Raw genomic sequence first — 12926 nt, 5'->3', positions numbered from 1 at the left:
TCAGAGGAGGACGATACATCATGTCATAGTACGTCCTGAGAGTAGGGGCCCCTAGATCTTTCTCTCAGGCGTCTATCAATGCGTATGACATAGCAGCCTCCAGAGACACAGGAGTTTCATGAAAGGCCAAAGCGTCCTACAGCCTCCCTGATAAACCCTGACAAAAAAGGCTACGGAGAGCCGGATCATTCCACTCAGTATCCGTAGACCACCTCCTAAACTCAGAGTAATAAATCTCAGCAGAAGGATCTCCCTGACAAAGGCAACATAGCTTGGTTTCAGCCAGGGATGTCCGATCCGGACCACTGATAAGACCTAAAGCTTCGAAAAATTCATCCACCGACCGGAGAGACTGCGATCCAGTCTGCAGAGGAAAACGCATCCCCCTTAAGCAATGAAATAAATACACCGACTCGCTGTTTCTCATCCCCAGATGAGTGTGGTGGTAGCCTAAAATACAGTTTGCATGACTCCCTAAACAAAATTAAATTATCAGGTCCCCCAGAGAACCTGTCCCGGAAGGCAACTTTAGGCTCCAGATAGGCCTGGTTTCCACCACCACCACCAACAGCCTGTGGTCTCTGAATCTGCGAGACAGTCTTGCGGAGGCCGGCTGCTTCCAAAGACAGCCCTTGCAACTGTCCTGCCAGTACAGCAATTGGATCCATGGCTGCACTCGAAGAAAGAAAAACAAAAAAAGACGGTCTGGGCGGTTTATAATGTCATGCTCTAGTGTGGGAGAGAAACTCCACACCGAACATAGAAGGGAAAGGGAAATAAGGTCTGAAAACTAGGGAAGGAAGATGGACACCTCCTAGTGAAAACCCTAATCAAAGCCCTGACTGACTACTAGTATGAACAGACCCCAGAGGTAGGCGAGTTCATGCACAGGAATACCTAAAGTCCTATCTAACCCTAAAGGACCCTGGTAACTAATGACAGGAATGAGACATCCTGTTCCTCCAAAAGGAAGGATGAACAGGAGTCTCCATAAGGCCTTATACAAAACAATAAAGAAATGCAACACACAGAAAAGCCAAAATACAAAGGGAAAGGTAACAATTAACTTATAAGAAGCTATGGCAGCACGAGGAACTCAGCCGAGATCCAAACACCAGCTATCCACAGGTCCAACTGAAGCTATAAACCGCACAGCATTGTGGGAGAAACAACTATAAATAGGGAAAATTTAATGACCACAATAGCAACACCTGGAGGTTAAGGGTGTGGTCAGTACTAGAACCAACATAGACGCCTATTGATCCATAAGGTAAACATGTCAAATCAAACCACATGTTGCCAGTCTCAAAGATCTCCTGCCATTCACTGTGTCTCGGTACGTCCATGACATTGTGCTCCTAGTACTAGCACTGGTATTACTCACTACTCCCTGGTCTTAGTAAACTGCACTAAATCCTGGCAGTGCACGGAGTCAGGACAGGATGTAGGATACGTGTGAGTGCACAGGTCATAGTGTAGTGCGTGCCTAGAGGCGCCTGTAGAAGGAGAAGAGAGGTGAGAGAGGTAACCCGTCCATCCGGTATCAATAACTCTTCATAGAAGGTAGAAAAAAGCTAAGATATAAATGTATACATTACAGGTTTTACTGAATCTTTTCCTATAAAACCATACATCAATCTGCTCAGCTCCTCCTGCTCTATAACCTGCTGCATTGCATTTTGTGGTGACAAATTCTATTTGAAGTCAATGGAGAAACTGTTGGAGAACTTTGCATGTGGATTTATATGCAGAAAGTGCCCGTTTCCCACTGTTGAATCAGTGGCAGATTTTAGCCGTGTGAACGACACGCTAAGACGCGGGATAACATGTACTGCAGAGGAAAAAGCTACTTTGGTTAATGATTTTGGTTATAGTGCTGCAGTATACTAAATGGTATTAAGTATCACCCCTTGTTATTAAGCAGATCTTCCCATAAATGATTTTTGTTTTGATTTTGGTTTGGCCGATAGTAAAGGAATCAAGATCCTACAGTCGCACTTGGAAACACAACCGACCCTAAATTATTTATGTAAAAAATACCAATGTGTAGAGAAGAAATCACGCTCGTGGTGTTTTCCCATCTGCATCGTGCTTCTGTTCCTTTTTAAGGAAGGCGGAAAACCCATGAAGGGGCATGGTATATCATCTGTGTTATGACATGTAGGATTACATGTTCTTTAATACTAAACCATGAGCCACACAACTGCCAAACCGCCACCGATCGTCTGCAGTAAAGTAGGAAGTTGTGGACGCAGAAAGGAAATTATGCCTCGTAGTCTACTACAGCTCATGGAAAGGTCAGTGGAAAGAAATGAAAGTGTATGTTTAACTTTGAATAATTCTACCACTAATGTGGAGAAAAAAAGAGAGATACAGGCCAGAAGTCTACATCAGTAGTGTTCATTGAGCTGAGAATTCCACCTTTTCCTAGAACATAGAGGCTAATGGTGCTTTTCTGTGCATGTGGCCTTTTGACTTACAACTTGGACGATCTCGGGGATGGGTACTGGTCCTCAATGAAGAGATCTAGCTGGTGTGAGGAGACTTACAGTCGATGCTCAATGGGGCAAATGCAAATAAGCTCTCTTCCAGAAGGAAGAAAACTATCTCAAATACCCATCTTGGGGTTCCTGATCCTGGTAAATACAGAGCAGGGTAATGGTTGTCTGAAAGAGATGCCTTTGATGCAGGTACCTGGTTCTCATTCAAGAGAAGCAGTTGGCGTATGGAGCATTTCTTGTAAGTCTTCATATACCAGTTGAATCTCTTCATTGAGAACAAGGACCTCCGCAGGACCAGCTGCTATGGCATCTCTTCTAACCGACCACTCATCTGTTCTGTCAAGGGGCAACAACCCTGAAACAGCTGTCAACAGATGTGTGTTTGCCGAATAAGAAATAGCTTTTCATCTTCTGGAGGAAAGCCAATTTACATATTTCTTCATGGCTCATTGCCTGTAAGCAAGTCTCCATATGCAAGCTGGATCTTTCATAAAATTCAGTATCCCTCCCCCCAGTGATATGTCAAAGGCATCTCATCCAGGCATCCAATAACCTGCTCTGTTCTGACGAAGGGAAAAGAAAACTGAAACAGCTGTTTTCCTCCTTCTGGACGAGAGCTAGCTTGAAGGTCTAGAAGAATCCGGTTGACAGGACAGACCAAAAAAGATTCAATGAGACTGTACTGAGCATGCAAGATCTCTAAATCCTCAGGATCAAAGGGAAGAAGAATAAGGCCCCTTCATAACAGCAGTTGGAGTGGTCGCCCCTCACATACTACCAATGACATCCTGTGACAGACTGTAATAGAAGGTTGCTAAACCAGAGAGTGATTCTTGTCAACTTCAGAGAGAACTACCACTGGCCGATGAACTAGAAGCAATAGGTTTGATTAAACAAGCCTAATCCTTTCTCCTCCAAGACATAAACAGTGCCAGATGTGCCTTATGTTAGAAGGTTTTTATCCAATTTATATAGAGCTCCATAGGCTTCAACAGTTGTAGTGAAGGCCAAGACTCAGAAAAATTTACTTCTTGCTACTACCAAGCTCAGGGCTGCTAAGTCACCTGTTTATCATGGACATTCCCTTTAAAATCAGGTTACAAGCGTAAGCTTTCATGGACACATTAGAGTAATGACTATTTTTCATGAAAAGACAGTTTGGCAGCGATGTTCAATGCATTTGTCTGCTGTATTCTAAAGGATGAGGTCAGTTTCTATATGTGTTAAGCCTCAAAATGAAGAATCTCACTAAGGTTGTATAAAATTTGTCCTGAATCAAACAGTAGACACCATCGCCTTGTCTGCATGGCAATCAGAACCATAAAACACTGGGTCTCTCAGTACTATGTGTCCTGCAGGTACAGTACACCTGGACCTGCACACGATCAGAGCCATAATGCACTCAGAATCACTGTGTAGTTGGCAATGCCGGCAACATAACGTAAACCATAGGTACAAAGGGTAAACAGACTCTGTACCTACTGTATGCATCATGGCTATAAACATAAAGAAGACTTGCATGTGTTTATGTATACAGCTCCTATGCAGAACTATGTACACCAGGTGCTGCTTCATGACTGCAAGCTACCAAGAAATGCAATGTGTAATTTGACCTCACAGGAAAGGAAGGAGGAAGAGAGGGAAGAAGGAAAGGAAGGAAGAATAGGAGAACGGAAGGAGGAAGGGAGGAAGGAAAGAAAGAAGGGAGGAAGGAAGGAAGGAAGGAAGGAAGGAAGGAAAGAAAAGAAAAGAGGGAGAGTAGAGGAAGGAGGGAAAAGAGGAAGGAAAGGGGGGAGGCCGGTGGGGAAAGAGAAAGGAAGGGAAGGAAGAAATGGAGAGAGGAAGCAAAGGATAGAGAGCAGAATGGAGGAAGGGCCTTCACAGGGAACACCCACTGAGCACTGAACATGCAACTTTACAAGCAGAGAAAGCAGGTCTTGAAAATAAAAGAAGCAGCGCAGAAATCAACCAACGCCATTGTGCAAGAGATACTTTATTCTTTGCATCTATGTTTTATTTTTTGTTGTTTTTTAATGTAACAGGTAACACTCTACTCACCATCAGACCCTTTGTAAGTTTTCTTGCTTTTAGATGAATTATTTGAAACCGTTTTAAACAATTCTTCATCCGGATCGACTTCATCATCAAAAAGAGCAATTGTGGACTTGGACGGTAACTTGGGATCTTCAGTTTTCTTGGCAATGGGCTTCTTCTTTACTCGTTTTTCCCTGACAAACATGACATAAAATGTTGACGTGAGATTTTTTTAATTTTTATTCATAAGAATGTTAGAATGCAGCAAAAAAAAACACATAGGGATATAGTTTTTAATGAAGTACAGATGTAGTAGAGTTAACACACATGCTTTATGAGACGTGTTATCTAAACTAATTGCGTTAAGCAAACACCTTCAATTGCTTTTGTTTCAAGGTAACGCAATGAGTTAAGAAATTTGAGTTAAGAGTTTGTGTGTTACCCCTGCTACATCTGTATACAATGTATATTATAACATACACCTTAGGTCAGCAAAGAACAGAGAATTAGACACCGATTCAGTATTTTCCATGTAAAAAGCCATGCGTACTTTAACAGCGCGTCACTAGCAGTGACGTGTCGTTCAAGCACGTGTGACTGCTGAGGTCAGTTATTGGCCGCAGTGGTCATGGGACCAAGATAGTGCCGATCCAGTGGGGACTTGAAGCAGCAGGGCAGTGGCATAGTATCGGTGGGGCTGCAGACAATTGAGATTTTATTTTTAATGGGGCACACTTTCTGACTACTGGGGTTGTTGGCTCTTAGGCCAGACAATGCTGTTAACTCTATGGCTAGACAGGGGATTTGGAGATCTGTATCAGAAGAACGCCCTAAAAAGGATTTACTATGAAATAATCAATGATGGCTGGACCTACTTAACATGCAGTGGGTAAAGAGAGCAGAAAGTAGAACGCGGGATTAATGGAGGCTCTCATACTGTGGCCTTAGACTGGATTAATAAACACATTATTACTTTGCTGTCCAATCCGTAATCTGGTTTTAATTTAGTTTTTTCTAACTTTCATGGTAATGCTTGCCTCCTGCTAATTAAGAAGATTTTATATTAAGTGGCGTGATGAAGTTGCATTTTATTGCAGTCAAACAATTTAAAACACAATTTAGTTAAAGGAGTTTTCTGAGAATCAAATATTGATAACCTACCCTGGTGACCCCCACTGAAACTCTGTTTAAAGGGGATGCCGCACTTGGATGAGTACTGTGGATTCTTCAGCATATACCAAGCAGTAGATTATACAGTGATTGAGCTTAGTAATGTGGCTCATTCCAATTCAGTTAAATGGGACTAAGCTATTCAAAGGCCAAGTGATCAATGGATGTGACGTCACTGGCTAAGGAGGAGGCTGCAGTGCCGGCAGGAATACTGCACCCACATCCAACAGTTAATCAGGGGGTGCCGAGAGTCAAAAATAGATAGTTATTTTTTTCACAAATAACTTTTTCTAAATGATAAAATATCATATAAACATGATTGATGGTGGCCCAGCCATTAGGACCTTCTTTTAGCTTATTCTCTATTTGTCTTCATATTTGGTGGATACGATGAGAGCTGAATAAATATTACCTAGTCATATTCATAAAGAGTGACTAAGCACATACATGTAGGGTTTGACTATTCCATACGAAACAACTTCAAAATTGTTGACACCATATTTAGTATTATTGTTAGCCATGTTCCTAAAATACTTTCTTCTCTTGCTCCTTTATACATCTTGCCCCTTGCACAGTCAGTGCTCATTCATGCCATTTAGAGGGTTCTGGAGATGGGAACCCAAGATGTCCTACATGAAAGTGTCCCACTACAGTAATTGGTCACATCCCTTCAACCTGTGACTTGTGCATTTCCATGAGCTTATTTAAATCGGTTGTCCAGGAGGAAATGATCCTCTGTTGCTCTTGTTCTGAGGCTTACCGGGTCCTTACTTGCCTCTACTTTACTGGTCACACAGGAAATTGTCACGCTTCAGTGTGGGAGGGAACACCACACCGAGCATACGAGAGAAGGGGGGAAACTAGGGAAGAGAAATGGACACCTCCTAGTAAAACCCTAACCAAAATCCTGACTGACTACTAGTATAAACAGACCCCAGAGGTAGGTGTGCTCATACACAGGAATACCTAGAGTCCTATCTAGCCCTATAGGACCCTGGTACTAATGGCAAGGACAAGACTACTTGTTCCTCCAAAAGGAAGGACGAACAGGAGTCTCCTTCAGGCCTAATACAAACAATAGGTAAATTCAACACACGGAACTCCAAAAAAATACTAAAAAGGAAAGGAAAGACTTAGCTTCAAAGGGGCTATAGAAGCACCAGGAACTCTGCCGAGATCCACACACCTGCAATCCACAACTGAAACTGAAGCTATAAACCGCACAAAAACCAAAAAGAAAAAAGTCTCTGATACGTTGGTTGGACTCTTGGCGCTGCTGATCCTAGAGAGTGACGTGGGTCAAAGTCACCACGTAATTCACAATATTTCTTGTATAGGACCGCGTTGCAAATTTTCTGGGATCCCTCTTTGGACCATAAGGCTCCTTCTTGTTAACCCGGACATGGAAAAAAGATAGATTCCACAGAAACTAGATAGTGAAGCACTTCCTCGTCCGTTTCAAATAAAATTCATTTATTATACTCACAAGCATCCACTTGCAAAAGGCATATAACAAAGATAAAATCACCACGCTGCCTGACCCGGGTTTTTCAATTATGCTTTGTCAGGGGCGTCTAGACTCTGGAGATGCCTGCTGAGCCAATCACTGGTTGAGGAGGGGCACCAGGCATGGTTGTCAAAACGGGATCAGGAAGAAGAGACCAGCAGGTTCCCAGTAATCATTGGGACAGGATTGGTGGCAAATTAGTGAAGATAAGCCATTTAAAATCCCCCTGTACAACCCATTTAACTGTGAAAAACATCTACTGGTGTAGCCCAGCTACTACTGAGGCCAATGTGCTTGGATACTCCAAGCTATGGAAACCAAAAGAACAATGGCCAAATAGACTTGGATTAAGACAGACAGTTCAGAGAGAGTTGGACCTCTTTTTGTAGGACATTGGTGTATGTTCAAGCTCTTGGACATCTCCATCATGTGCCCGAAACACAAAAACTGAAAATATTAAATATTACATTATTTAAAGTGTAATTGTCACTTTTTGATTTGCTATTTTTTTTAGAGCTAGGCTTGTATACCTGAGTTAGTCTGTCAATGATTGCCAAAAGATCTGCAATTATCTTATAATAACAGCTTTCATTCATGTCCCCTGTCCCTTTCCACTGTTACCTTAAAAGACCGTTGCTATGGCTTGCCTGTCTTCCCTTTAGTGTAAAGGGAAGACAGACACTGCACACCTGCATTAGGCTTCAGAGTGAGGAGGCGTGTCTCTCAGTAGTCCAATCTGATTGGCTGGCAGGAATCTGCTGGCTTCAGCAAATGTGTATTTGAAGTAAGGGAAGGCAGTTTTGGCCTCAGAGAACTGGCAGAGGAGCCATCTTCAAAAGATCCTCATATTTTAGAGGTTAAAACAGCCGTAACTAAGGGAAAAGCTCAAGGAAAACAGTGGTATATGAAGAAACTAAAGATTGTTTTATGCATAATTCTGCAGCAGCAGTAACATATCCTAAAATTGATTTTTTGATGAAAACAAGACAGTTACACTTTAACCTATAAAAAGGTCTTGGCTTTATCCTTTGCATTCCACAGATCCTCCTTGGGAGGCCGATTGTGACTGACACCATGAGTAGCGTGATTGCTTTTATTGTACGCTGAGCAGAGAACGATACACAAGATAGAAGACCATTCTTTGTTGTGGAAGTTAAATGACCTGGTTAAATGCTTTCAAGTGCTAGAACTCAATAGTAAACTTTAGTTAAGAACTTTTCCTGCAAAGGAACAAGATGTCCTAATTATATGTTTGCATATCTTAGTAACTGGGAAAGTGCTTGTCAGATGATGGCTGCAGGGGAGCCTAGAAGCATAACACATTCCGAGAGTAAAGTCTGCTCCCTGGGTTGTTTAGACGTGAGCCCGATCCCTCATCGAACACACACACACACACTTGGACAGATTATATGAACTTTCCAATATATTCAGGCTGAGACTTCTTTAGTGCATCCATTGTCATTATCCAAAGTGTCTTCTACTTCTTGGCAGCTAGCTTGATAGTAGATGCTGAATGCTGCCACTAAATCCCAGGTGATGTAAAGGATGTTCACTTACTTTTCATACATAGCTGGTGGGCCTCAACATCGCACATTTGTAATTTACTTTTCATGCGTTTTTGAGCTGTTATTATTTCCTGGAGCACCTGAAAAGCTGAATGAAAATGTCTGTGTGGTGTGGATTGCCCCTTATCTGCCTTCTAAAATTTATGAGGGGGGCTGTCCAGACTACACAGCTAGGAAGCAATTAATTTTTCCATTTTTCAATTCAAATGTTGCAGGAGAAAAAAACTCCTGCAAAAGTGTTCCTTTTTAGGCTAGTTCTGAAAATTATTATTTTTAAAGTAAAACTATAATTTAGAAGAGATTGTATGTGTATGTTAATCTCATTTTGTTGGAACGGCTTCCTGAGGATAAGACGATCACAGGTTGTGCCACTGCTAGACCTCTTCTCAGGAGAAGTTACTCACCCATCCATGTTCCAGCACCACATCTCCAGGGATGAGGAACCAACAGCGCCCACCTCCTCTCTTGCCCAGAAGCTTCATGCCAGCTGTCATTCACAGTGGCATCGAGTTGCCAGGGCAACTGGAGTTAAATGATGTCACCAGGCAGGCTATTCTGGATCTGCGGATATAGGCATTTTCCTTGCAGGTTTTAGCATCTAGCATTTGCCATTTTCTAGCTGTAATACTTTGGTTGCTGAACACAGCTTGACTACTGACTTTCTTCTTGTGTTCTTCCTCGGTCTCTCATTTGATGCTTGTTCTACACGGTTTTGACCTTGGCTTTGTTCTGGACCATGCTCTTTCTTCATTTCTGACTACCTGACTCTTGGTTGGTTCTTGATAACATTTATGCAGGGCCGTCTTTAATATTGATTGGACCCTGGGCAAAAATTTACTTGGGCCCCCTGGATCCCGCCTTCCCACACCTTAGCAGGCAATCACGCCCTCCACCACAACACACACACAAAAAGTCCACACGTCAGGTAGAGTACAGTGAATGACTGTAAATACTTCCAGTTCTGAAGACTCCAGCGACTCAGGATCAGTGCTCTGGGCAGCTGGGCTCAGGCTGGAAGTGGGCACCGCTCTGCAGGAAGGAGACCATGGCTCGGCTCACCCTAGTGTTACAGTGCACCCCAGCACCCCACAGTATGCAGTATAGCACCCTATAGTATACAGCACAACACAGTATGCAGTATAGCACCCCACACTATACAGTACCCCACAGTATATAGTAGAGCAGTATAGCAGCCCACAGTATACAGCACCCCACAGTATAGCACCTCACCATATACAGCACCCCAAACTATACACGATACAGCCCCCCACACTATACAGTACAGCAGTATAGCACCCCACACTATACAGTACCCCACAGTATATAGTAGAGCAGTATAGCAGCCCACAGTATACAACACCTCACAGTATAGCACCTCACCGTATACAGCACCCCAAACTATACACGATACAGCCCCCCACACTATACAGTACAGCAGTATAGCATTCCACAATATACAGCCCCCCACACTTTACAGGCCCCCCACACTATACAGGCCCCCCCACAGTATACAGCCACCCCTTACAGTATACAGCCCCCCTACAGTATACAGCCCCCCACAGTATACAGGCCCCCACACAGTATACAGGCCCCCACACAGTATACAGCCCCCCCACAGTATACAGCCCCCCACAGTATACAGGCCCCCACACGGTATACAGCCCCCCACACAGTATACAGGCCCCCCACAGTATACAGGCGCCCCACAGTATACAGGCGCCCCACAGTATACAGGCCCCCCACAGTATACAGTCCCACACAGTATACAGGCCCCCACAGTATACAGCACCCCACTATACAGTAGTTTACAGTATGTTAACATAACAGCCCCTGTCACCTTTTTCTGATGTAATCTTCACACAAAAAAGCTCCACAGTTAACTTCTGCAACACTCCTGGTAGGACCTGTGATGACCTTATAGCCATGTGACCAGTAATATTGCTAGGTTACTGGTCACATGGTGATGATGTCATCTAAGGTCCTAGATCACATTCACAGCTCTAACACAGTACGATGCCTGGGACTCAGTGCCGGCAGGCATGGCATGGCAGCACCCCCTGTGTAGCTGACAGCTTGACACCCGGGGCAGTGGCTAGCAGGGCTCAAGAGGCAGCTGGCTTAGGCCCCCCAGGAGCAACTGGGCCTGGGGCAGCTGCCCCTTTTGCCCCTTGGTAAAGACGGCCCTGCATTTATGATTCTTCTAGGCTACCACTGCTGGGCTGAGACTACTTTGGGAGCTGAAACCCATGGATCCTTTGCAGTGAAATCCATCTCCCTGTATAGTGGTTAAAGAGTGAAGAATCCTTTTAGACTCCATATCACGGTTTAGCCAATGGAAATTAGACTGCAGCCTATAGCTGTGATGGCTAACCTCCAGCACTCCAGGTAAAAATACAACTCCCAAGATGCATACTTGCTTGGCCGTTCTCAGAACTCTATAGAAAATAATTTAGCATGGTGGGAGTCGTAGTTTCACCACAGCTGGAGTGCCAGAGGTTAACCATCACTGGCCTAGCAGGTCTACTACCTTCTATTAGCATAGCAGGCGGGTCCTCAATGAGAGACAACACATCCTCCATTACAGTGGTTGTCTCTGCAAGGTTAGGACATATAGACATCATAGATTGGTATCTTGGGTAACCCACAAAGGCTCTCAATTAAAGAGGATGTGATACAGAACCTTTGATTCAAAATAAAAAAAACTGTATCTAGAAAACCCCTTTTCATGTCTACTATTACTACATATGGACATCATAGTTGGGATCTCAGATACCTGAGTGCCATGACAGCTTACATGCTAAAGGGTTGCCTGTAATTGTCACGGTCATATTGTTGTTTGACCGTGACGCGGTTGCCATGCAACATGTTGTTGTCGGTTTGCACGTGCATTTCCCCTTTAAGGTGTGTATCCCTGCGGTTTGGTGAGTGAGGGGTTTATCCTCTAGCTAGTGGGGATTCAGCTGTGTCCTGGGTGTGGCCACTAGCTTGACTTTATCTGTGGCTTCCTGGCTGGGGGCTGTGGTATACTCCAGCCTTGTTTGGTTTTGGAGCTCTGCTCCTTTCTTGGGTGTACTTGCCCAGTCTTTGAGGGCCACCTTGTTGGACATAAATTGTCTTCCTTTTGTATGCTCCTTATACCCTACCTCACTTGTTGCATGTTAGGTGTGGGTTTATGTTCAGGGTGTGTTGTACGTCATGATTGTGGTTACATGTCTGGGCTGTTGTTGGTGTTTGTCCCTGCATGTATGTAAGATGTTTTCCCTGTGTGTTGCGTCCTCCGGAAGGGGGTTGGTTTCCCGGAGGGGTGAACCACTAGCCAGTATGCAGAGCTGCCTGGGGCTGACATGCACCTTGCGGCATTGGGGTCCTGGCGGAGTCTGGTGTACTGGATACCTGTGTGAGTTGCTGGTACGGCGTCCTGTTTGGTGTTAGGGCTCCTGTACGTATGCACGGGTTCCAGTCGTGGAGACTTCGGCAGGTAAGTGTGTGTGGTCTTGTGTTCTTACTTGCCGATCCTCTTGCTGTGTATGGTCTCTCTTTTTCCGCTCATATGGTTAGGAGTTAGGGAGAGGATTAGGGACGCTATAGGAGGTGACCTGCTTCCCCTTTCCTGGCTTCTTGGCCTAGCTGCTATCAGTTATCATTGACATTGTACGGTGGGGGGGTTTTCCCCACTCCCCACCGTGACAGTACTGAGATAACTCCTCAACAGGGTTTTCTGTGATTACTATGATTTGTAACATATGCTAATTTTTAAAATTTATTTGGACCTGAGCCATTTTCACTATGTAATCCAAACCCTTTTGGTTGGTTTCCATCCTGTACGTAACACTTTATGTTCCTGTATCCAACCAAACCATGATGCACTTCTCCTTGGCCACAGCGCCAGCACCGCCCTAACAACACCCAGCTAGTTTACAGCTCCTCCCACGCAGCTAGTAACATAGACACTCCCCCATCACTGCCCCTAACACCCATCTAGTTTATAGCTCCTCCCACCAGATAGTTACATAGACACTCCCCTATCACTGCCCCTAACACCCATCTAGTTTATAGCTCCTCCCACCAGATCGTTACATAGACACTTCCCTATCACTGCCCCTAACAACACCCAGCTAGTTTATAGCTCCTCCCAAAAAGGTAGTTACA

At 44.2% G+C, this 12926-nt stretch overlaps 1 protein-coding gene across 1 annotated transcript in view; it reads right to left on the bottom strand.

Moving 5' to 3' along the window:
- HS1BP3 (HCLS1 binding protein 3) overlaps positions 1-12926 on the bottom strand; it is a 110657-nt gene that overhangs the window by 13914 nt on the left and 83817 nt on the right. The window contains exon 5 of the mRNA XM_044290279.1: positions 4560-4729. Coding sequence (XP_044146214.1) covers positions 4560-4729 — 170 coding nt within the window. The remainder of the gene's footprint in view (positions 1-4559; positions 4730-12926) is intronic.

This window comes from Bufo gargarizans, chromosome 4 (assembly GCF_014858855.1).
Source record: "Bufo gargarizans isolate SCDJY-AF-19 chromosome 4, ASM1485885v1, whole genome shotgun sequence".
In the NCBI taxonomy this organism is placed as follows: Eukaryota; Metazoa; Chordata; class Amphibia; order Anura; family Bufonidae; genus Bufo; species Bufo gargarizans.
The sequence above is the reverse complement of the archived record's forward strand: the minus strand, read 5'-3'. Positions and strand labels throughout refer to the sequence as shown.